This window comes from Aptenodytes patagonicus, chromosome 1 (genome assembly GCF_965638725.1).
Source record: "Aptenodytes patagonicus chromosome 1, bAptPat1.pri.cur, whole genome shotgun sequence".
Classification (NCBI taxonomy): domain Eukaryota; kingdom Metazoa; phylum Chordata; class Aves; order Sphenisciformes; family Spheniscidae; genus Aptenodytes; species Aptenodytes patagonicus.
In genome coordinates this window covers 6,820,706-6,846,980 of record NC_134949.1, presented here as the reverse complement: position 1 = coordinate 6,846,980, position 26,275 = coordinate 6,820,706, and the positions used below count along the sequence as shown (strand labels likewise).

The window sequence follows — 26,275 nt, the reverse complement described above, 5'->3', positions numbered from 1 at the left end:
GTTTTTAAAAACTCCCGATTGCCCGTGGACATGGATTTGGGTCCATTTCCAGGGCAAGATTCTCCAAACTCCAAGAAAACTACCCATATGCTGCCCTTGCAGCCTGCCCTGGCTAGTCAGTGATGCCAGCTGCCATTTTGTGAGACTCGGGGTGGGATCCATCTCAGTCTGAGCTAGTTATCTAGGCAATGGAGAGGGGTCCCCAAAAGTGGTCCACCCGAGGTAGGTGTCTAAGGTAGGCAAGAAGTCTCCCTTTGGACATGCCCCTTCCTCTCTGATGATGGTTGGGAAAGGTGAGTTGACTTGCCTTGACTGGCTGCATCTTAGGAATTTAAAGTGAAAATCTGCTTTTAGTGAGCAGTGAAATGGGGAAGAAAAGCACCATTCACAGTGCTGAGACACCTCGGGGTGGGTGTAGCCTGGCAGAGGCTCCCTGTAGGCAGTGCTTCATACCCCAGTGAACTCTAATATTTCACATGAACTGGAGACTTGTGCCACAAGTCTTACACCTCCCATGGCAATGCTGACCCAACATTCAGTAAGATAAGTGCAATAAGAACAGCCGCCATCATTTCTTTCTCCATCCAGGTCTTATGTATCTTGGTGATTCATATGAAGTCCTAGGGTGAAATCCCAGCTCGTCCCCATTAATGCCAGTGATGCTGGATCTGCCCTTGTGATCCCGATTTGGTACCTCTGAAAGGTGCAGTCTTGCAGCAAGCAGAGGTGGTTTAACCCAGCACTGCCATGCCCCCACCACTTTACCCAACACGATGGTTTAACAGTGCTGACAGGGGCTTTTCCACACTTCAGCAGGAGTGTTAGTCTTGGCTGAAAAGTCCCAGTAACCAGAGGTTAAGTCACTCTATCCCAAACCCAATACCCTCTGCTGCCAGACCTCTCCTACTATCCTTTGCTGCACCGTCCATCTTTCCGTCCAACATGCTCGCTCCCACGTAGCCTGCCCAAAGGGGCTGAACAAAAGGAGAAAGTGATGCTCAGAGTCTGAAATCTGGCCATGGCAAGGCAGGGCTCAAAGCGGGCTTCCCTGGCCAGGAGAGCTGAAGATTGTCTGAGTGAGATGTGTCGCGTCCTTATCAGCTTCCCCAGGGCACAGAGCCCTTCCTCTTGCTAAGAGCACAGAAAGGGTTGGGGAAATAAATCCCAGTGGAGTTAAAGAAAAATAAAGAGCTATGTTTGGCTCCTGAGCCCCTTGAGACAGAGTGCATGAATTAGTGCTGTGCTGAGACAAATAGAGCTGGAGGTACGCACCTCGTGCTGCATAAGGTTTCAGTTTAAGATGTTTTATATAATGTGAACAGTGGCAAAGCACAGAACAGCAAGTCAATGTGCAGCAAATGGACAGTTTTTACCCTTTCTGAGGAGCAGATTTATAGCAGGGAAGGGCGAGAGGAGAGCGGTGCGGGGATGTGGTGAGCTTACTGGGGTGCAGCGCAGAGGAGGCTCCGCAGCAGAGCGGGAGCTGTGCTTCCCAACCCGCAGTGCTTGGGATGCATTTCCAGAGAGAGACGCTCTCATTTCTTCCACCAGACACTCCCAAGAGGTTGTGGTGGGGCGATGCTGGGTCTGGGATGCTGACGGAGTATCCCAGCTAGACACAGCTCCAGTTAGCAGTGCAGGTCAGGAGGAAGATTTGAGGGTTAGAAACCAAAGTGACCCATGCCCAGTTCTTCTAAAAACACATCATGTCCATGCAGAGATCAGGTCTTATTGTCACACATTTAAAGACATTCCTACAATCGTCTTGCCTGATGACACCCTATATCTAAATGTCAAAAAATACTGTCTGATGTGAAAGATATTTTTAGGAGACCTGAAATGAAAGACTTTTAGGTAGTGGGGCTCCAGTGCTTTTTAGCTGTGCTGCCCGTAGGGAGCATGCATGAGGAGCTAGCTAGAACTCAACTTCTCCCCCTTGGTAAATGAAGAGCAAGACTTGGGTGCCACTGCTGGGTTTTGAGTGACTTGAGCTCTGTAATGCTAACTTCAGCCATTTATGGACAATTTGTGGTGGATGAACACTACCATTGCACCTTTATCCATGGGGCATTTCCTAGCCACTGACCCATTCTAATGAAGCTTATAGAAGGCAGATGTGTGTCTGTCAATCAGACAAATGTATATATACGTCAATTCAGGGTGTTTGGTAAAGGGCTTGCATGGCTGTAATGTGACACTCAGAAAATCAGTTTGATTTGTTACAGTGCTAATTTGTTTGGCAGATGGACAGATTTTGTAAATCATCTAGATGTGGTGAAACTTAAAACTGGGTATATTTGTGACAGGATGTTTCAGACAAATACTCAAATATATTTAATTTGTAGTTTCACAGCTGTAGGCTGTCTGGGATAAATCCTAAGGAACTGTATGGTTCTTGTTGTGCTACCTTTCTTGTTACATCTCCTGGTACTGCTCTGGACACGAGTTTAACCACTGCTGAGGATGCCTTGCTAAAAAAACTGTGGAACAAGCAGAGATCTCCAGAACAAACAACTCTTGTGAAACGTGGGTCACTAGAGAATGTAACTTTTGAAGGAAACCTAGAAAAGTAACCTATAAGTTTTTCTGAGGAGCCATTTCCTGGTCCTTCTCTCCATTTCCCCCATGTCTGTGGGCATGTATGCCATGCTAAGTGTGGCATTTCAGAGCTGTTGCTTAACTGTCTGCTGTTGATACCTTGTGGGAATAGGAGTTGTCAGCTATCCATCCTTTCCCATCCTTTCCTTCAGTGGCACCAAGTGGAACTGGGTCCTCAGTGACTTACCTTGCTGGATGGAGATTTCATTATCCCTTAAATATTGCATAAAAAAACCCCAACCTACCTCCTCTAGTGTACCTGACATGGCAAGCTGTGGTGGGGAATGGGAGCACAGGCCATTCCCAGAAACAAAATCCAGTTCTCTGTAGCTTTTAGCAATGCCTTTGGACTAAGGTCTGGTCTTGATGGTCATCAAGTGCAAAGTGTGCACATTTATGAGTGTGTGAGACCAGACAAAATGGGGTGTGAAATTCCTGTCTGTAGATATGCTCCATAGGAATGACTGTGCAATGCAGGGATATCTCATCTGGCTGTAAACAAGAAGTATTCAAGTAGCAACACGGACCGAGGGCTGGCTAACTTCTCACCTATTTGTTCAGCAGCTGGGTTAGTTATACAGGCTGTGCTGAGCTCCTAGCTGTCGTAGTTACACAGTTCTCAGCACCAGTTTAAAAATAACTTGGTTGCACCCATGTGATCCGCAGCCCTAGCAGTAACAGCAAGGGTAGGACAGCACTCACATTTAAACATCATCCCCACTGCAGAGCTTTGTGAAAAATGCTGTTTGTAACCAGCTGATGAGAATGTGAGAACCCCACCTTGTTATTTTCCCCCATGCAGAAGGAGAAAAGAGTTTATTCTTCGGCTGGTAGTCCTGCGATTGCAGGCAGGCATCCGATTATCAAGCTAGGCTCTTCCTATCAGCTGCCGTGTTGGTAAGCAAAGCTGTGCACGCCTGACACTACCTCAGTTTTTTATAACTGTGTTGTTCCAGTGATCTCTCTGGATATCTCCAGATAATTTAAGCACTAAACCATGGGTTTCAGACTGGAGAGTGAAGACCTGGAAGAGGAACAGCATAAGCAAATGAGCTGGCTAGCTTTTTGATGGCGTTTGAGAAGTTTCTGAGTGGCTCTGTAAAGCTGACAGAGGACCAAGCTCAAAAGGTTTGGGAGTGCCTCTGGGATGAGGCTAATGCCATCCCTGATGTTTGCCATCAGACATTACCATTCCCTCACCAGCCAGCCCAGACAGATGAGACACGATTGGGTTTGCACAACCTCACACTTCAGCTGCATGAATTGTTTGTTCCTCCGCACTGGACTCTGTCGTATGCCATGCCTATCACTGCATCAATGGAAAATGCAAGAAATCCCTCATAAAGTAGAGTTTCCACCTCCTGTCTTCCCAACAAACATCTTTTCCTAACTCAATGCTCTCCTTTGCAGGGATTTAGATTCAAGAAGTGTTCTGCTTGAAGTTTTGCAAGGGTTTGGCAAACACAAAAGCCAAGAGGTGCTGGCTGTTTTCAAATAGCACTTGGAATGAGCTATGATCAAAACCAAATTCCCTCCTCTTCAGTGCAATTTCTGTCCCTCTATCTGTGAGCTCCCAGTCTCCCTAGCACGCATTTATAAAAGAGCCCTAGTGAGAGGATGGTCGGGGCAAGCATTTGCCTTTTAGCAAAGCCTTGCAGTGCTTCCGCACAAGAAACAAGAGCTTATGGGGACGGAAAGCAGTTGCTGTGTTTGTGTTGACTGGCCATGGTTTTTGGCTGCTGGGGGTTTCCAAAGCAAATTAAATGTTAATCATCAAAGTGGACTCCCTCCCCTACTTTCAGTTGTTGAAAATACTACAAAGTAAGATGGAAAGAAACATGTAATCCTTCATCATCACAGTGAGGATTTACTTGTTTATTTAGATTCCCTGTCTGTTCCAAATGTTCTGCCAGAGAAAGCCCATCCAGGCTCCAGGAGTGCTTGACACACATAAAAAAAAATGTAGATATATATAGGAGATAAATCCAGCACAAGACACTGCCTTTCCTCGCAGCACACCAGTGCAGCAATCAGCTGAAAGTCCCATTTGCACGATAAAATATCTCAGGATGCTTTTTGTAGGAAAAAAAAGTAAGGAGGGACATCACCCTGTGCAGAAATATGTTTCCGTGGTGGCTCCTCTAGACCAGAAACTTTATGGTGGGGCTGTCCTTGAGCCCCAGGCACCTCCTCTTTTTCTGCTTGGAAAATGTTGCCCAGGCAGAAAATGAGGAACTTGATGCCTTTGTAGTCAGTGAAACAAGAGACTTGTGTTCAGAGGGTGATTCCTCCCACTGCCCTAGGAGGTGGAGATCACCCTCTTGAAGGGTGTCTTTCCCTGCAGACATTACAGGGGAAACCGAAAGAGAGGAGCCCAGATGTGTGGGTCACTTTTAGCTGCTTAAGAGAAGGCAGCTGAATCCCGTCCCATGTAACACCGTGCGTCAGGAGCACAACTCTTTTGCACTGAAACCAGTCAGCAGCCTTTGTAGCTGGTGTTTCTCATCCTATTCCTATTGCTGCACCTACGAACAGGAAGCAAGTCAGAAATAGGAGACTGTAGACATGGCAATCACATACAGCTGAGATGAGGTAGACCTCTGGGTCATCCTAGGCTGAGGTAATTGAGGAATAACAATTGTCCAACAAATGTTTTGCATTTGGACCATCATCCAACCCAGGGGAATTGAAAATGCCCTGTGAGCTGCTCTTCTAGTGATGCCTTGGGTGCAGCACCTCTGAAGCTGGCTCCTTTTTTTTTTGCCTATCTAAGAGCCACAGGCATGAGTGGACACCAAGAGCTTGGTGTCCCTGCTGGGGACAATATTGCAGTAAGTTGGTAGTGAGTAGAATGGGAGGGGCAGTTTTCAGCCAATGACCGCCCAAAAAAATCACTTCTATTAAACTTATAGGATCTTGAATGCTCCTAGAAACTGCTGGGATTTTACCCTTTAGGGTTTCATCTGAAAGAAATCCATATAATGAAATATTTAAGACAACTCAGTTCTTGAAAAGGCAAAACCAACCAGTTCTGTGTTTTGCAGGTGCTGTCCTTATTTCACATAGAATCATAGAATCATAAAGGTTGGAAAAGACCTTTAAGATCATCGAGTCCAACCATCAACCCAGCACCACCATGCCCACTAAACCATGTCCCTAAGCGCCTCATCTACACGTCTTTTAAATACCTCCAGGGATGGGGACTCCACCACTTCCCTGGGCAGCCTGTTCCAATGTTTCACCACTCTTTCAGTAAAGACATTTTTCCTCACGTCCAATCTAAACCTCCCCTGGTGCAACCTGAGGCCATTTCCTCTTGTCCTGTCGCTTGTTACTTGGGAGAAGAGACTGACCCCCACCTTGCTACAACCTCCTTTCAGGTAGTTGGAGAGAGCGATGAGGTCTCCCCTCAGCCTCCTTTTCTCCAGGCTAAACAACCCCAGTTCCCTCAGCCGCCCCTCAGAAGACTTGTTCTCCAGACCCTTCACCAGCTTCGTTGCCCTTCTCTGGACACGCTCCAGCACCTCGACGTCCTTCTTGTAGTGAGGGGCCCAAAACTGAACACAGTATTCGAGGTGCGGCCTCACCAGTGCCGAGTACAGGGGCACGATCACTTCCCTACTCCTGCTGGCCACACTATTGCTGATACAGGCCAGGATGCCATTGGCCTTCTTGGCCGCCTGGGCACACTGCCGGCTCATGTTCAGCCGGCTGTCAACCAGCACCCCCAGGTCCTTTTCCGCCAGGCAGCTTTGCAGCCACTCTTCCCCAAGCCTGTAGTGCTGCATGGGGTTGTTGTGGCCGAAGTGCAGGACCCGGCACTTGGCCTTGTTGAATCTCATACGGTTGGCCTTGGCCCATCGATCCAGCCTGTCCAGGTCCCTCTGCAGAGCCTTCCTACCCTCGAGCAGATCAACACTCCCACCCAACTTGGTGTCGTCTGCAAACTGACTGAGGGTGCACTCGATCCCCTCATCCAGATCGCTGATAAAGATATTGAACAAGACCGGCCCCAGTACTGAGCCCTGGGGAACACTGCTCACATGTTAACATAAAAAGCAAAGGGCAAGCTCACATCAAAATCTGGAGTTTCTGAAGGGCTGCTAAGCTGAATCAAATCTAGAGTTTTCCAATAGGAAACAATAGGACACGAGGAAATGGAATGAAGCTGTGTCAGGGGAAGTTCAGGTTGGACATTAGGAAAAGGTTCTTCACTGAGAGAGTGGCTGGTCACTGGAACAGGCTCCCCAGGGAAGTGGTCATGGCACCATGCCTGTCAGAGTTCAAGGAGTGTCTGGATGATGCTTTTAGTCATATGGTTTAGTTTTAGGTAGTTCTGCGAGGAGCAGGGAGTTGGACTTGATGATCCTTATGGGTCCCTTCCAACTTGAGACATCCTATGATTCTATGAATAGTGACACCCCTTGGCCTGAACTCCAGTTTTGTATCAGAAATAGGGCAGCCTTCCTCCATAAATTCAATGTAGCCTCAGCGGGCTGGACAGGTCTGTCAAAACAGTTCATAAAAGTAATTGTGAATCACTAGTATCATTAAGATATACAATTTGGGGTCTTATCTGAATACAGAAGTAAAAGAGAGGATTTTACTAAAAAAGGTACAAAAAAAGAACAGAACTTCCAAAAAAAGCATTCTACTTTTGAAGAGCTGTGAGGTGTTTTGAGGAACACCTGAATTAACCCTTGCTTTAATGAGTTTTTGTGTAAAGTTCACCTGTTCCTATTTTGTTTCTGCTGTCCCCTCAGCTCATGTGCTCCTCAGTCCAGAAAGCCCTATTTGAGGAGGAGGACAGAGTGAAGAAGCTGCAGCAGAAGGTGGCGACACTGGAGAAGCGCAACAAACAGCTGCGAGATCGGGTGAAGAAAGTCAAGAGGTCTCTCCGGCAAGCCAGGAAGAACACCCGGCACATGGAGCAGATGAACCGAAAGCTCAGCGAGAAACTTTCCTCTGCAGGTGGTCAAATCCCCTATATTAACTCTTTGAAGCAGGAGAACTCCCATGCTACCTACCTTAAAGTATAATGCAAGGGTAAGTGCTCAGGCCAATGAGAATGGCGAATTTTGCCTGTGTTAGATCAGGATCTGGCCCTCACACCTTGTCTACACTGTGTTTCAAACCTTGCATGGAAAATGAATCTGAACTTGCTTTAGACAGTGCTAGATTAAACAGGAATGCAAACCGTCTTTGGCTGGGTGTTGGAGGCACAGCCCAAAGCCATGTCCTCGCTGTCCTCGGTGGACATAGGGCCAGACTGTAATCTGTGCTTCTCAGCCCTTATGCCGCCTCACCCTCATCACCAATTTTAGGTTGCCTTTGATGAAAGTGCCAGTTCAGCCCCATGGGCCATTGCAGGCACTTGACACAGGAGCTCTTCGTGGAAGGATCTGGTGCCAACTTACCTCCTCCACATGGGCTGGGCAAGCAAGGCTGGGGGGGATATGTGGAGATGGATGCTGTAGGAAGGATGCAGGCATGAATGCTCTTTGCTCCATCATCACCCCCAAGCCCTCATCCTCCCTTAAGCTTTACTAAAGTCTACAACCAGTGTCTGAGCAAAGGCTATGTCCGGGACACATAGTCAGTTTGGGCCCCTCTTCAAAGTGAAGTATAGATGTTCCCAGATTGTCTTAAGACTGTTTCTAAATATCCCTAAATATTCTAAATAAAATATCTAATATTTTTTATTTTACCAGGAAGTGCCTCAAGGGTCACAGTAACTCCCTCAGGTGCCTTCAGCGTTGCCCAGCCAACAGGGTTGGAAACCACGTCATTTTGGGACTGTGTCTAGGACCTAATCCAGCTCCTGCAGTCAGGATTGGACTTAGTGTGACTATTAATGGGTGCTGGATCAGGCCTGGAAGACAATTTCAGATCCCGTTTTCACGCAGGTTTAATTTACAGTGTGGACAAGGCTTCAAGTTTTGTTATCACTGTTTGAGGTATAATGGAGGTTGCTGGGCAGCCTCACTTAGTTACACTTAGATACTGTAGAGACCACATCAATATCAACAGGGCATTAAAAATTAAGGTAGTTTATATATGTATATATTTTAAAATCCTATAGAAAATATTTTTATTACACATTTGATATAGTCTAATTTCTTAAAATATGAAGTAAATCCCATTTCTTGGTTATCTCATTAAAAAAAAAGTCCATCATGTCTTTTATTACACATTACAAACTGCCTTCTGCTCAAGCAGCATAGGTTAAGGCAGTATCCATGGCTGATAACATTTTCAGCTGTATTAATGTACCAGAGCACGTCTTGGGTCTTGGTACTCAACCAACCTTCCTTCATAACAAGTGCACCATAAGGAGAGAAAAGTAGAAGAGTTTTTGTGTTTTTCTTCCCTTCTCAAAATAGCTTTTCTTACTCCAAGCATGAGACCCAAGGGCAGATATGCTTCATGCTTTTTGACGGGGGCAGCCGGCCCTTGCCCAGCCCCAGGCAACACTGACAATTTGCCAGGGCTAAACCCGATTTGTACAAGGTGGACCGATCCAGATGATCTCTAACATAGAGGTGAGGCCCTCAGAAATAACAGTGTGCAAACCACCGCTCTGCTCCTAACTCTCTACACTTTACCAGATCACTGCATGGTCTCCATGCTGTGTCTCAGCACTCAAAATTAGAGTATATCCAGGCTACAGCCCTGTTGGACCACGCTTTGACTGTCCCTGTGCTAGGAAAAGCCCATATCAGCTTTCAACCATGAGCTTCAGTCCAAGCTGAACTCAGAAGTTAAGCCTTGTGTTGGCTTCTAGGATGCTGCTGAGTTTAATTACCTTCCAGTTTTGCTCCTTTTGGAAATAGAGCTCTTTTTTTTTTTTCCTCCCCCCTCTTGAAAAAATATTGGCATTTCTTAAGATTCTGACTCCTCCACAAGCTCCACTGGTTTCAAAGGCTTTGCCTGCCGAATCAGCACAATTTGAGTTGTTTTGTGCTGTAGTCAGCAATGCTGTTTCCTGAGAATTACTACAGACCTAAAGCTTCCCTAGAAGCTATCAAGAGATTTTAACTTCAAAACCTAAATCCATAGGAAAGTAACTAATTTGGGGGGGTTTGTTTCTCATTTCTAAACTGCTGTTTAAATAAATGAACTGTTTTTCCTGGTATAGGTATTAAAAGCTTGTGTTTTAATTTTTTGTTAATAAAAATATTCCCTCTGTTATTCATTCATGTTTTATAAATGTTTGTATAAAACTGAGAAAGTATAGTTAATATAGCTACATCTTTGCTATTCTTACAAATTTTCCAAACACAGTGTTGAAAAACTTTCTTTTTTGGCTGATATTTTTGTATCTTGATGAAAAGATTGGAATTTTCTTCCTATTTCCCCCTTTCTCTAGCTTAAAAAAAAGAAGTAAACCATTTTGTTCTCCTTGTCGGTTTTGTGAGAATTTTGTTATTTTGCAAAGAAAACAAAACCAAAACCCCCAAATGCAAAATCCAAATGCAACACAAAATGTCCCCTCTGGGTACAAAACCAAAAAAGGTTGTTTCCTTGTGAGTTTTTTTCCTTTCATTCCTGCTTGGTTTTGGATCATTTCCAGAGATAAGGACTAGCAGTCAGATCAGATCACAAGTTAACCCTCTCAACAAGTAACAGGGGATGCCAAGCCCAAATAAAAATGCTATTAAAGTGTCACCGTTAATTGCCTGTCCCTGCTGGTGACAGTATCCAGAGAGCGACCAGGGAGGCTGTACAGGCAGGAAACGTGTGTGAAGAGGAATTTGGGTTACATCCATCCAGGCTGGTATACATCACATAGGTCCTGACAGAGACACTAATTTTTAGACCCACTCTGTAGCTATTTCAGGGACCAGCTAATCTGGAAACCCACAAAAAGGGCAAAATTTCATTTTCCAAATTAATGTGAAAGGCGTGATTGAGTATGTTTCTCTTGAAGAGCTATGCAGGAGACACTGGGGTGCAGAAGTGCAGAGGAGGTTGACATAGCTAGATGGGTTGGCAAGAGATGGTATAGAAACCCAAAAAGCATCCTGGGGAAAAAAAAGTTAAAAAAAAAAAAAAGAAAGCAGAAGTGTTCAAATGAGGAAAGCAATTGGTTAGAAACAACACCAAATGTGGCAGCGCCCCATGAGAAGTTCAAAGATGCTTTACAAATTAATAACATTGCTTTTGCAAACACATCAGGAGCTTGAAGGCTGCCAGAACGCCTGCAGGGCCAGTGCTAGGGGTTCCCAGGGCAGATGAAGTCAGAACTGGAGGCAAGGAGGGGCTTTTTAGCATCTGTGTTCACCGTGGAGGAATTTAGGGACGCTCTTATGGCCGAAATCAGTTTTTCCTGATGGATCCAGAGGATGACAAGACGAAGTGAAGGAGCAAAATGAATAGTAACAAATTGCAGGGACAGAGAGCAAATGGGTATGAACAGTAACAAAGAGTCGACTTAGCTGAGTGATGCTGAGTGAGCGTCTGACAACAAAAATAAACGAAATGCAATGTAGGTAATGTAAAAACATATTCATGGGGGAAAAGAAAAATGGTCCTATCTTTTCATGTGAAATGAGATGCTCTGAGCTGGCATCAGCCAGCTATTATCATTATATACAGTCAGTCATCAATTAGTCAATCAATCGGCTCAATCTAGTAGCATGAAGATAGAGAGGTTGCACCGTATCATTCTATGAAAACATTGGTTCAACACTTAGCTGCAATCAAAAAAAAAAAAATAGGTGAAGTGGTAGAAATTGTTAGGAAAGGGCTAGAGACCATGATTACATTGCCATAAGTACGAGGTATGCCCACTTCTGGGATGCAGTGTGCAGTTACTCCCCATCTCCAAAAAAGTGTCTAATAGGAAATGTATAGTAAGAGGCAACAAGGAAAATCCAAAAACTAGAGTAGCTTCATATGACAAGCAACTATATTTTCCAGAACTTCAGGTTGGAGAAGAGAGAGGAGAATGACAGAGGGAAACAGAAGAAAGGAAATCTTGGGATTTTCCTCTTTTCACCACCACCACAGGTCTCTGTTCTGCTATTTCAGTCACTGGTTAAACTTTTGCAAGGTTTGTGTGTCTCACCAGAGCTAAAGTGGATACTTCGGAAGCTGATCTGTACCCAGAAAGCACCTTCTGTCCTTAGACTTTACAATATGATTTTCTGGGTTTTTTGAAAGTGGATGCTTATAGAGCAAAGTGCATAAAATAAACTATTATTTTCTCTTAAATCCCAGGCACCATCCTGATTTAACCTGGGTAGCTACCTGGGTAGCTCAGGAAGAATCATATAGTAAAGGAGGATTTATGGAGAGCAGACAATGTTAGCAGCTTTCTTTGCTTCTTAAAACCAAAACCATTGAGAACGACTTCTATATGTTTGAACAATAATTTAGGGAAATAGTCATGTTATTCTGTTTGGGTCCTAGTAGAAGGGGTTTTTGGAACAGAAGAGCACATCAGTGTTTCAGAGCTGTATCAGTAAAGCCCATTTCTAATACACAAAACTTCTCGCCCAGCTAGGTAATCTCTCATTAATGAGGCAAAGGAGCCCAAATTCATTTCTAAAAGTAGGAGAAAAATCATAAAGGGAAAACTGTGGAGAGCAGATAAAACTGACAAGGTATGTCATTCTTTCTTATAATAAATCCAAGTAATTGCAAGGAAATTTCATTTTCCTCCCCATTTAACCCCAATTATTTTCATTTAATCACAGAAACGTTGCTGTTTCCCTCCAAACCAGACTGCTTTGCGTGTGAAACATCATTTTCAACATGTGCTTGGGTTTAGGCATGTTCCTAATCCCCTAAAACAAACACAGCGAGCAGGACAGCACGTCCCAGCATATGTGGCACTGCTGGGAGGGCTCGCTGGCTCTGGTTGCATCGGCTGTGAGGGAAACCAGGCCAAGTCATCCCAACAGGAATTTCCCAGGTGGCATCAGAGCTAATACTTGGGGTGGCAGGCACAACACAGATGTAGTGGGGCAGGAGTGATGCTGTCTTTCCAAGGAATCATCTTTTGGTGGGTCAAGATTTGGTACAGATGACACCAAGTTGGGCGGGAGTGTTGATCTGCTTGGATCAAGGGTAGGAAGGCTCTGCAGAGGGACCTGGACAGGCTGGATTGATGGGCCAAGGCCACCTGTATGAGGTTCAACAAGGCCAAGTGCCAGGTCCTGCACTTCGGCCACAACAACCCCATGCAGTGCTACAGGCTTGGGGAAGAGTGGCTGGAAAGCTGCCTGGCGGAAAAGGACCTGGGGGTGTTGGTCGACAGCCGGCTGAACACGAGCCGGCAGTGTGCCCAGGCGGCCAAGAAGGCCAATGGCATCCTGGCCTGTATCAGAACTAGTGTGGCCAGCAGGAGTAGGGAAGTGATCGTGCCCCTGTACTCGGCACTGGTGAGGCCGCACCTTGAATACTGTGTTCAGTTTTGGGCCCCTCACTACAAGAAGGACGTCGAGGTGCTGGAGCGTGTCCAGAGAAGGGCAACGAGGCTGGTGAGGGGTCTGGAGAACAAGTCTTCTGAGGGGCGGCTGAGGGAACTGGGGTTGTTTAGCCTGGAGAAGAGGAGGCTGAGGGGAGACCTCATCGCTCTCTCCAACTACCTGAAAGGAGGTTGTAGCGAGGTGGGTGTTGGTCTCTTCTCCCAAGTAACAAGTGATAGGACGAGAGGAAATGGCCTCAAGTTGCGCCAGGGGAGGTTTAGACTGGATATTAGGAAATATTTCTTCACCGAAAGGGTTATCAACCATTGGAACAGGCTGCCCAGGGAAGTGGTTGAGTCCCCATCCCTGGAGGTATTGAAAAGATGTGTAGATGAGGCGCTTAGGGACATGGTTTAGTGGTAGACTTGGCAGTGTTAGGTTTACAGTTGGGCTCAATGATCTTAGAGGTCTTTTCCAACCTAAATGATTCTATGATTCTATAACTTGGTTGGTTTTCCATTAGATGGGTTTGGTGGCATCACACCATTCCTGAGGTGCCTGATGGTTTCTTCTGATGACAGTGTCTTAGCAATTGCTTGCTGCTTTGGTTAATGTTAATTGTGCGCAATGGCAACTCCCCTTCTGGTTGTTTGCCTCATGAATACTTTTTTTTCTTTTTACTGAAGTTTTTCACAAACAAGGAGCCACTTCTCAGAACAAGGTGGGAGGAGGGGACAGGAATAATTGTTTTGCAACATTAAAATATAATCAGTGAAGTGACATTTTCTTTGGCAGACTCCCGCTTTGGAATTATGACAAAGTTTGGCAGAAGTCCCTTCACATCCTTATACCCCCCTGCCCCAAAAAAATCAGCAGGAAGCCTTTGAAATGGTATGGTTTTGCAACGCACACACGCTCAGCAAAGCCTTCGCAGTGCTTCATGGCTAAAACCACAGCGAATGCCCTTAATGAACCTTCCTGAGGAAAAGCCAGAACATTAAACTCGCTCCCTCCAAGCTCATCGAAACCTCTTCCTTCTTGGGAAAAGTGTCCAAACAGCAGGCATGGCTACGGTTTCTAAGCTTAGCTTTGAATTACTGAGAAAAATCAGTGGCTTTAATGAGAATAGACCTGAGATGCTGTGTTAGCAGCACAAGTCTACTAGAGATCGAGGAAAATCCTCTAACCATGAGCTGGGCACAGCCCAGGTCACAAATACTACCAGAAAACCACATATTAGCTCAGACATGTGGGTATGCGGCGTCCAACCTGCTTGGTTCATCTGGCCAGCAAGGAAGGCAGTTGGATCCATGAGGTTGGTCTGCAGCCATCCATGCTGACATGCCCCTTGAATCCCCCAAACCTCTTGGTACCAGGGTCTAGAGTGGGTTTTGTCTTGCCATGTTTTGTTGGAAAATAAAATGTGTAGGATGTAGGAGTTCTAGTTTTGCTTGCAATTACCTAGATCTAAGATTAGGTGGGAACTGAGTGGAACGTTTCCTACAAATATGAAACTTTCTGAGTGTCAGACAGGTGATTGCTGACTGTAGCTTCTGAAAGTCAGATTTATCAGCATACTGTCCTCCTACAGGAGAGCAAGTCACCCAGAAACTGGCCACCTCAATGAACATAATGAAGTCAAAAGCACCCCATCACACACACTAGGGTAGACAAGCCCTGCAAGCAGGAGGAGGAAAGTGGCCAGGGCCAGTGTTGGGAGGAGGGGTTCTGCTTCAGATGAACTCCTTCCTCTTTTCCACCAAAGAAGTTCTCCAAGGGTTTTGCAGCCAGAAGTTGCATTGCAGCAGCTTGCAGATTCAGTCACTTCTCAGCTGCTGCCATGTCCCCCTATGGCACCCTGCTACCACCCTTCCCCTGGATGGGATCTGCTCTGCTAATGTCAGCCCACCCTGTGCACTCTGGTTTGTGAAGGTAGGGACACGTCACCGTGTGCAGGCACCGTGTCCCCTCACATTGCTCTTCAAAAGCTGGGCTGACTTCAAGAGGACCCTGTCAGTGTGTTGCTTGTTGCCCTTTCTTGCCAGGCCGTGAGCTGCAGCATCACACAGGGACAGTGTCACCAATTAAAGAGCTTTAAAGAATCTCATTTCAGTTGTGAAACCACAGAGGAGAGGGATTATTAGTGTGTCCTTCTCTTCTTGGTCACTAGGGCAGACTATTCATCAGAAATGCTATAAGGCATTTTGTACTTGAGTGCGTTTGGCCCCATTCCCACCAACTTTGGCTCTGACTGTGTCCCTGGCATCTCAGGAGATCTGGAGTTGGCTGGTAGGGTCACAAGAGGCCAGGCTGAATTCTTCATATCTGTGCATGTGTTCACTTTCACCAGGAGCTCCTCCATCCATACACAGTGGATTGACAGCTTGTTGTGATTTAACCTCAGTTGGCAACTGAGCACCACACAGCCACTCGCTCACTCCCCCCCGCCCCCCAGTGGGATGGGGGAGAGAATCATAAGAGCACAAGTGAGAAAAACTCATGGGTTGAGATAAAAACAGTTTAATAATTGAAATAAAATGATAATAATATAATAATAATAATACACAAAGCAAGTGATGCACAGTGCAATTGCTCACCACCCGCTGACCGATGCCCAGCCAGTCCCCGAGCAGCGGCCCCCCCGGCCAGCTTTCCCCAGTTTATGTACTGAGCATGACGTCACATGGTATGGAATGTCCCTTTGGCCAGTTTGGCTGTGCCCCCTCCCAGCTTCTTGTGGACCTCCAGCCTTCTCAGTTGGTAGAGCATGGGAAGCTGAAAAGTCCTTGACTAGTGTAAGCACTGCTCAGCAGCAACTAAAACATCGGTGTGTCATCGACATTGTTCTCATCCTAAATCCAAAACACAGCACTGTACCAGCTACTAGGAAGGAAATTAACTCTATCCCTGCCAAAACCAGGACACAGCTCCGTCTCTGCAAGGAGTGGGCAGGAACTGCAGTGAGACGTGTCGGTCTTCAGCACCCAGCTCTCCACTTCATATACAGATTATGGACTCAGTTCTCCTCTCACATTAGGCAGGAGCAGTAATGACATTCAAGCCACTGGTGATACTGCTGACAAGCTGATTTTCCCAAGGTTGTGGCAGACTACAACTGCATGCTTGCATTAGTGCGAAATAAGGCTCAGCAATCAGACCTGACTGTTTCTGAGCCCAGTTCCTTCAAAAATGCCCAGCTCACCTGCAGCCCTTGGCAAAGACCCTTGTGGGAGAGACAGCTTCTATCATGTGTGTGTTTTGTATCAGCAGATGGCCAGGAGATGCATAGCTCCAGCTCTAGCTCCAGGTAAAGCACCAGCATGGACAGCAGTGAACAAGTGATCGCTTTAGTGGTGGGAGCGACCCAGGCAAGCTTGCTCCTGACCTGGAGGCATTGCTTTTGGGTGGCAGCTTGGCAGCATGGTGAAGAGTAGAGGTGAGCTCAACCCAGCGCTGTCAGCGTCCAGAGCACAAAAAGTGGCCTGGCTCCTTTTCTCCATTTCTAATTGCTCTTACAGACTCTTGGGATCTTTTCTGCAAGGAAGGCAGTCAAAAGGAAACCCAAAACCACATGGTTTTGGAGGGTCACCAGCTGCCAAAGTGCAGCCCATAGATCACAGTCTGGGAACAACTACAACAAAATACTTCACCTTTCCACTGACTATGTCGAGTCCTTAAAATGCTTTAAGCAATGCTTTGCATGATCCTCTTCCACTCAAAGTCAAGCAAAGGCACCAAGACACATGTAAATCACTTAAATTCATATAGCAGTTCAGTGGCAGGTCTGGGTAAGAAAATTCAGGGATCCTCGACTTTAGGCCCCTGCTCCAGTTTCTAAAATCACCAACTACCCAAATGGGGCAGGGAGGGGAGATGCCAACACATCAGTGAGGGATGTAGCTCCTTGCAGAGGGTGAATCAGAGTTGTCTGCATTAGGTGCCAAAATTTGGATGGCTTATTCACACAGGAACATATTTAGCTGAACAAAAGGGATGGGACAAATATACTCTTGGCTGGAGCAAAGCCCAGGGAGGTCTCTTCTGCTCCTCAGCGTCAAGAACTCTTTCGACAGCCTCCAACTATTGAAAGCCTTTACACAGTCCCCACAAAGAACCCAGGTCCTTCCCAGGGACTGCCATGATTTGGCACTTCTGATATGCCCAGGCTGCCTGGCAGGAGGCAAACTGGGGAATCCTTCATTATAGGAACAATGGGGACATCATCCCTTTGCTGTGGCCATGCACAGAGGATGACGAGCACTTGGGCAGGTAAGCCACCACCTTCAGCGTTTCCCCCAGCAGCTCTCCCAGTGCTCTCCATACAAACGGGGGCTGGAAACCCATTGCTTTTTCTCAGTGTTTCCTTGCAGAGTAGACACGCTCTTTGGAGACCTGAGAGGATTTTTGACACTTATTTTTTCCTATTCTGTTCTGTTTATTCTAGCAGATAGGCCATAATCTAAACGGCAATTTTTATAGGACTCAGTCAAATCCTGTCTCTGAAGTTTGTAAGTATCTGCCCCGTCATCTGCTGTGTTCCCCCCGCCCCTGCACACATTGCACAGGCTCCAAAGGAAATGTTTGCTTCTGCCAGGGCTTTGCTCAGCTGAGTCACTGCTGGAGCCCACATGCTCTGGATTTTCCTCTCTGCCCGCAGCCTCCCTGGCAGCCCTCGACCTGCAGCTGGAAGCAGGTCTTTAAACTGCTGGCTGCTCAGTAAAGCAAATCTGCTCTGTGGGTATGAGACCCTGGGCAGAAAAATGGCATCAGAGGCATTTCATTAGCTTCCTGCAGAGCAATGAGGGAGCTTGCGGGTTGTCTTGTGAATTCATAGAGTAGGAGGGGAGCAACAGCCGGATTGAAAAGTATTTCAGGTTATTCATAGAATCATAGAATGGTTTGGGTTGGAAGGGACCTCTGAAGGTCATCTAGTCCAACCCCCCTGCCATGAGCAAGGATACCTTCCATTAGATCAGGTTGCTCAAAGCCCCGTCCAACCTGGCCTTGAACACTCCCACAGAGGGGGCATCCGCAACTTCTCTGGGCAACCTGTTCCAGTGTCTCACCACCTTCACAGTAAAGAATTTCTTCCTAATATTTAATCTAAATCTACCCTTTCAGTTTAAAAATGTTACCCCTTGTCCTATCACTACACTCCCTGATAGAGTCCCTCCCCATCTTTCCTGTAGGCCCCCTTTAAGTACTGGAAGGCTGCTATAAGGTCTCCCCAGAGCCTTCTCTTCTCCAGGCTGAACAACCCCAAATCTCTCTGCCTGTTCTCACAGGGGAGGTGCTCCAGCCCTCTGATCATTTTCATGGCACTCCTCTGGACCCACTCCAACAGGACCCCATGTCTTTCTTATGTTGGGGGCCCCAGAGCTGGACGCAGTACTCCAGGTGGGGTCTCACGAGAGCAGAGTAGAGGGGCAGAATCACCTCCCTCGACCTGCTGGCCACACTTCTCTTAACCTTCACAGCCCAATTTCTCCATCTCTTTCTCACCCTTTCTCAGGGTGCGAGTGGGTCCGACGGGCAGAGATGCTCCTGCAGGGTCACTGGTGGCTTGGGAAGAGGACAGAGGGCCCCTTGCACCAAAGGCCAGGGCACACAAGGGAAGGGCTCGACCAGCCAAGAAGGGAGGAGGAAAGCGCAGAGCAGCAGGTTGTCCCAACCACTTATTTGTCTCAGATGACATTTCTGTTCCACTTCCCCTGCCCAGAGAAAAGCAGAGATCCTCCAAGGCAAAAGGGATTTATTTGATCTGCCATGCCAGTAAAACCCAGGCAGACAACGGAGAGGATGAGATGCCTACACATGACCACATCACGAAGGGGTGCTCGCTTGAACTGTTCCCATGCATTTCCATGGGAACAGGGCAACTGTTTTGGTTTCTTCTTTGTAATATTCCTTTTATGATTATTTCTGAAATACTCTGCTAGCTGGAGACTTGGCCTCAAGAGATAAGGAAGAGGAAATGTCACAGATTGTTGTCAATAAATTATTTTTCCCATTTCTTGATGCCAGGAAAAGCAGCTTTTGCTGGAGAAAAACAGATCATGGGTTATGCTCTCTTAAAATTATTTGTTTCAGAGTTGTTAGAAATTGCAATATGCACCAATAGGTATAGCATGTTAGTTGGAAGCTGGCAGCAATGAAAACCTTTTCTGCAGTAAAAGAAAACATCTTATAATCTGATCTCTCTTCTCTTGTGCATATATCGGTGATTCAGGCTAGTTTTAGGATTACAATCTATTCTTCTTCACATACACAAAATGAGGGCTTCATTTTGCTCCCCACAAACACAAGATGAAGAGCTAATTCCTGCCTCAAGAAATGGATCTCATAATTGTGGCTGGAACCAGCACTGCTTGCCAGGAGAACAGGACAGCTGTAATTTTACAGCGCTTCCAGTAGCTGTATTTACACTGTTCAGGTTGAAAGTTTCCGTGCTGATGCCTGTCTCTGCCTCAGTGCATGGAAAAAACAGTTTCCAAACCGTCAACCATCTCTGGGGCTGTCTGCAACTGAAAAACATTTTATTTTTCTCTAAATATTTTTGCTGATTTTTTTACCATCACCATCTTCAGAGCAAAGAGCTGGAGTCTGATGGGGACCTGTCCTTGTTTTGGCTGGGATAGAGTTAATTTTCTTCCTAGTAGCTGGTACAGGGCTCTGTTTTGGATTTGGGATGAGAATAATGTTGATAACACACCGATGTTTTAGTTGCTGCTGAGCAGTGCTTATACTAGTCAAGGACTTTTCAGCTTCCCATGCTCTACCGACTGAGAAGGCTGGAGGTGCACAAGAAGCTGGGAGGGGGCACAGCCAAACTGGCCAAAGGGACATTCCATACCATGTGACGTCATGCTCAGTACATAAACTGGGGAAAGCTGGCCGGGGGGGCCGCTGCTCGGGGACTGGCTGGGCATCGGTTGGCGGGTGGTGAGCAATTGCATTGTGCATCACTTGCTTTGTATATTATTATTATTATTATTATATTATTATCATTTTATTTCAATTATTAAACTGTTTTTATCTCAACCCATGAGTTTTTCTCACTTGTGCTCTTATGATTCTCTCCCCCATCCCACTGGGGGGCGGGGGGGAGTGAGCGAGTGGCTGTGTGGTGCTCAGTTGCCGACTGAGGTTAAACCATGACAGGACATTTTTATATCAAATCTACTATTTGTGTGGAAGATCCACCCCAATTCAGGTAGGTTTTAATGAATGGTTAAGAGCTCTTCAGCTGCAGACACTCAGCCAAGTCTCCCTCTTAACCAGCTTCACTGGCCCAGTCTTATGGACCACAGTAGTGGCCACTGGTGGGATCCCCGGCATTGCACCGCAGCTGGGTAACATGGTGCAATATGATGGTCCAAGTGGTGCCACTTGCTAAAAGTCTCTGCCAGAAAGCACTGTCTGTAGTTGCATCCTCATGCCACCAGGGAAGCCCATCCTGTGGCCACACACTTGGTACCTCACCCAACGGGAGAGAAAATGCATCACTGATCTGGAATTGCTCCAAGACAGAGAGTCTGGTCAAAAACAAATGGTCTTGGCCTCATTTCCAGTGAGATCTAGGGGAAGAAGGCTGTTTTCCATGCCTGGGAGCCTGTAACACCAGGAAAGCTCACCTAGCTGAAAAAAACCCCTCCTGTGTCCCTGTGGCATGAGAGGGCATGGCAGTATCAGCTGCTTTTGCTCATAGCCCCATTGTTTGAGATGCTTGCCTGATAATCTATGTGCCTCCCACAAGTGGGTGATGGTTGCACCAAAAATGAACCACCACGCACCTAGTGCCACAGCCATGCTGCACTTAAATGGCCCGTCACAAAACAGGACTGTGAGCCAGAGAGTGGCTGAGATGAAATAAATTAATCCATCCCCTCCATCAAGGATGGAGCTACTGGGTGGGGTGGCAGGAGGACACTTAAAGGTGATGTCAATGAGGTGGACAAAGGAGGGGGAGAATCATCCGTAAATGATGGGGGAGAATCATCTTTAAATCCCCCACGACAGATGTCTCCAATAAAGGACTTGGATCAGATTTGTGAGGACAAGGTCCTGAACATCAGTCAGACGTCATGAGCATACCAAATCCATCTGAGACCCAGAATTACATACATCCCTTCTGGCATCTCACCTCTACAAGGCAACAATGATACCGCCTCTCTGGGCCTTGTTGCAATAGCGTTTCCACGTTGATCACTGGGAATGGCAGATGCTGAGCTGCTGAGCACACTAAGGGATGCATAGAGCATGATATAATAATATAATCTTACATTTCCACTGTTCCTTCAGTCCTCCATTACATTTGATAACTATCACCCAAGCCCTGCCATGCAGGCACATCTATCTGGAAGAGGAGAGCTGTTTAACAACCCCTGCAGCAGCAACAAGGCCATTTAAGACAAGAAATGAGAAAGGATTTCACATTGATTGGCGACTGGGGCCTGGTTATAGGAGCAGACTGCAAACCCTATGGAAAAGGTATAGGGACTCTGATAAAGAGTCTTAGGGGATCGACAGGGACTGGGCAACGTTAGATGGTCAATGCAGGCACCAGATCGCTGGCAGTACAGAGCCTCCCAAATCAGAGAGTCACCCTGGGGGGGAGACAAGACCCTGCAGAGACAGACCGAGCTGCTGGGCTAAACCCCACTGTATTGCTGCCTCCCAGTACAGCCTTGGTGGGATGATTTCCCAGGCATCACCTAGTGCTTTCATTGAGACCATGTAGAGGGCACAGCTGGCATAGACAGGCACATGCAGAAGCAGCTACCACATGTGGCACCTATAGACACATGCATGGCAGCTATTTGGGATTTGGGCCAAAGGGACATCCCAGATAACTGGGCAGTTCCTTTATTTCAGGGGGTACCCAAGGAAATAAAATGTTAAATAAATAATACTAAGTAAAAGTAGAATAAATAATAACAATAAAAAGTAAAATGAACAATAATAAAACAATATTAAAATCAACACTAGTATAATAATTAGTAACAAAATTGATAACAATATATACATTAAAAAATAGTCACAAGGGTGGAGCCAGCCAATACTGCCACCTCGGTGACAGTGTCTGGTTTTAATATATGACCTAATACACGGTTTAGCACATGATTATACACACATGGACCATGGGAAGTTAGAAACCGTGGTTTAATACCCTCCTCAGCACCCATCCTTGTCACCACGCTGTCAACTGCGGCTGAAGCCCCAGGCTGGCAAGGGACCCTCCACGCAGACCTGGACCAAAACACAGTCAGGAGTACAAAACTCCCAGGACCAGCTATGAGGAACAGGGCTTTGAAGCCTGGTAGCACCAACACTGACCAAAGCAGGGAGAAGCCTTCATGCCAAAGTCTGAATCAGACACTCATCTTGTGTTATTATCCAAGAGCAATTTAATGTTAAAGGGAACAAGCAGTGCCCAGGCCCAGGACTGGCAGCTTCCAGGTGAGTACACATATTCAGATGAAAATCCTGAAGGTGCCAGATCTGGAGGATAACATACACTGATGTGCTGCAACACGCATGAACGCTTCAGCAGGTCTCTATACTCAGGGTATGTTGGACAAGCATAGACAACAAATACCCCACCTGTTGAGATACAGCCTGAGGCAGAAGACATCAGCACCACTAATGAGGTATTTGACATCCACCAGGAGCCTTCACAGCCTCTGCACAATTGTGCAGGTGAGTGTAAGGAGGAGATAATACATTGATAGTGGCTTGACATGGACCTATTGAACCTTAAATGCTGGGTGCAGGGGCTGCTCTCCTTGCAGCCATGTGGGTCATCTGGGGCCAGGGTATCTGGGGAGGGAAACAATTTTCACACATCCCCTTACACTGAATCCACCTGCTTCACGCTTATGCAGGCAGTGGTCCTTCACAACTCCAGAAAAGCCTCGCCAGCGACAAATCAAATGCTGCCCAGGAAGCATACACGGAACTGGATCTCCCTGCCCTGCAAAGCAGCACGGCAGCTGGACCCATGTCTTGGGCTGGAGTGGCTCACTTGGCAGGACTCCTTGGTGTGCAGGTGAAACCCCAGCTGCAGAGCACCTTTGCTGCATGACCAGCCCCAGGGTGCCAGGCAATAGGCAACTGCCCAAGACCTCAGACATCTCTTGCCCGGCCCCATCCTTGCGAGTGCAATCATGCAAGCCCAGCCTTGCAGCTACATATGACTCACACAACACACAGGTGCCTCCCCAAACGCAGCTGGCACAGATGCTGCTTGCTACGAGAGGCCAGCACGTTGTCTCAGCTACTGGCTATTGAAGTCATGGAGTAAAAGCAAGTCCATCCTCTCCTCATTTGTTTACACAGCTCCCAAACCACATTCAGTAAGGCGCAAAATCCATCAGACAAAGGCAGCAAATATGAAGCTATCCTGCAGTGGACATAAACCTTGCCCACTTCGTCTTCCAGGCAAAACTAAAACACTACATGTTGAGTTGGCTTTGCAAATACAACATATCTCCTTCTGATCTGGTGGGTCTGACCTCATAGGAGGCTTTTTTGTACCAGCTGCAACTGTCCTAAAATGCATATTGTGAATTCAGATGCAGCCAGCTTGGGACAGCTGACTTCTACTGCGGCATCTAAGACTGTATGGCACTGCAGTTAGAGCTGTGGGCAGCCCAGGGACAGGCTATTGGGGCTCCAGGTCCGGCCCCGGTCAATGGAGCAAGGTTAGTGCTGCACTCAGAGCACCCGTGGCAGGTACCTATTTCTGTGCACTGACTCAGGGGCTAAACAGACTGGAGAAAGGAAAATGTAATCACACTGTTTTAATTAAAGACAATGGATGCTTTCCAGTCACATTGTTACAGCCCACGCAGAGACAAAAATCCCTGTTCTGCTAAAGGGATAAAATAAAATGTGTTGTCATGCTGGGGATCAAGCTGATCTGAACTTTGTATTCCTCATCTGCTGTGTGCTTAATTCTCATCATTTTTACAGTTGACTGCAGATTTTCTTTGGTTTCGCAACTTTATCTTCGAAGCAGGTTCTTTGTATGCTTTATAGAAATAGGTTTCGGGATGTATGAGCAGGGCTGGTGGGGGGCTTCACATTGCTGATAAGTAATGATATTTTCTCTGCAGCAGGAGCCAGCATCAAGTGAGACGCGATGTATGGGCTTCACTGATGAGCAAGGAGTGGGAGGAAGCAGTATATTTCCAGCCATAAAACAGGGGGGCATTAAGACCAAGCCGATGAGGCCCTCTATAGACAGATAGGAGCAGCCTCATGCTCACAAGCCCTGGTCCTCAAGGGGGACTTCAACCACCCCGACATCTGTTGGAAGGACAACACGGCAGGGCATAGCAATCCAGGAGGTTCCTGGAATGCATCGATGATAACTTCTTTCTCCAAGTGGTAGAGGACCAACGAGGACAGGTGCCATGCTGGACCTTGTTCTCACCAACAAGGAGGGGCTGGTGGGGAATGTGAAGCTCAAGGGCAGCCTGGGCTGCAGTGACCACGAAATGGTGGAGTTCAAGAACCTTAGGGCAGCGAGGAGGGCGCACAGCAAGTTCACTACCCTGGACTTCAGGAGAGCAGGCTTTGGCCTCTTCAGGGAGCTGCTTGGTAGCGTGCCATGGGACAAAGCCCTGGAGGGACGAGGGGCCCAAGAAAGCTCGGTAATATTCAAGGATCACCTCCTCCAAGCTCAGCAGCGATGCATCCCAACGAAGAGGAAGTCAGGCAAAAACGCCAGGAGGCCTGCATGGATGAACAAGGAGCTCCTGGACAAAGATAAAAAACACTAAAAGGAAGCCTACAGAGAGTGGAAGCAAGGACAGGTAGCCTGGGAGGAATACAGAGAAATTGTCTGAGCAGCCAGGGATCAGGTTAGGAAAACTAAAGCCCTGATAGAATTAAGTCTGGCCAGGGACATCAAGGGCAACAAGAAAAGATTCTACAGGTACGTCGGGGATGAAAGGAAGACAAGGGAAAATGTGGGCCTGCTCCAGAACGAAACAGGAGACCTGGTTACCCGGGATATGGAGAAGGCGGAGATACTCAATGACTTTTTTGCCTTGGTCTTCACCGGCAAGTGCTCGAGCCTTACCGCCCAAGCCGCAGAAGGCAAAGGCGGGGACTGGGACAATAAAGAGCCGCCCACTGTGGGAGAAGATCAGGTTCAAGACCATCTAAGGCACCTGAAGGTGCACAAGTGCATGGGACCCGATGAGATCCATCCGTGGGTCCTGAAGGAACTGGCGGATGAAGTTGCTAAGCCACTATCCATCATATTTGAGAAGTCGTGACAGTCCGGTGAAGTTCCCACTGACTGGACAAAGGGGAAACATAACCCCCATTTTTAAAAAGGGAAAAAAGGAAGACCCGGGGAACTACAGGCCAGTCAGTCTCACCTCTGTGCCTGGCAAGATCATGGAACAGATCCTCCTGGAAGCTATGCTAAGGCACATGGAGGACAGGGAGGTGATTTGACACAGCCAGCATGGCTTCACCAAGGGCAAGTCCTGCCTGACCAACCTAGTGGCCTTCTATGATGAAGTGACTACATCAGTGGACATGGGAAGGGCTACAGATGTCATCTCTCTGGACCTCTGTAAGGCCTTTGACACGGTCCCCCACAAGATCCTTCTCTCTAAACTGGAGAGGTATGGATTTGATGGGTGGACTGTCTGGTGGGTGAGGAATTGGTTAGATGGTCACATCCAGGGGGTAGTGGTCAACGGCTCAATGTCCAGATGGAGACTGGTGATGAGTGGTGTCCCGCAGGGGTCCATACTGGGACCGGTACTGTTGAATGTCTTCATCAATGACATAGACAGTGGGATCGAGTGCACCCTCAGCAAGTTTGCACATGACACCAAGCTGAGGGGTGCGGTCGACACACCAGAGGGACGGGATGCCATCCAGAGGGACCTGGACAGGCTGAAGGAGTAGACCCATGTAAACGTCATGAAGTTCAACACGGTCAAGTGCAAGGTCCTGCACCAGGGTTGGGGCAACCCCCAGTATCAATGCAGACTGGGGGATGAAGGGATTGAGAGCAGCCCTGCCGAGAAGGACTTGGGGGGTACTGGTGGATGAAAAGCTGGACATGAGCCAGCAATGTGCGCTCGCAGCCCAGAAGGCCAATCGTATCCTGGGCTGCATCACAAGCAGCGTGGCCAGCAGGTCGAGGGAGGGGATTCTGCCCCTCTACTCTGCTCTGGTGAGACCCCACCTGGAGCACTGCGTCCAGCTCTGGAGCCCTCAGCATAAGAAAGACA

The 26,275-nt window shown here is 47.2% G+C and overlaps 1 protein-coding gene across 2 annotated transcripts in view; it reads left to right on the top strand.

Annotated features, from left to right (window-relative positions):
• CCDC3 (coiled-coil domain containing 3) overlaps window positions 1–10,001 on the top strand; it is a 44,519-nt gene extending 34,518 nt beyond the window's left edge. Inside the window, exons 3-4 of one of the 2 annotated variants that reach the window (XM_076353771.1) lie at window positions 7,362–7,644; window positions 8,310–10,001. In XM_076353771.1, the coding sequence (XP_076209886.1) occupies window positions 7,362–7,637 (276 nt within the window). In that variant the 3' untranslated portion in view covers window positions 7,638–7,644; window positions 8,310–10,001. Of the gene's footprint in view, window positions 1–7,361 lie in introns of both variants that reach the window. The other variant, XM_076353687.1, reaches the window with a different exon arrangement.
• Window positions 10,002–26,275: the final 16,274 nt, after the last annotated feature.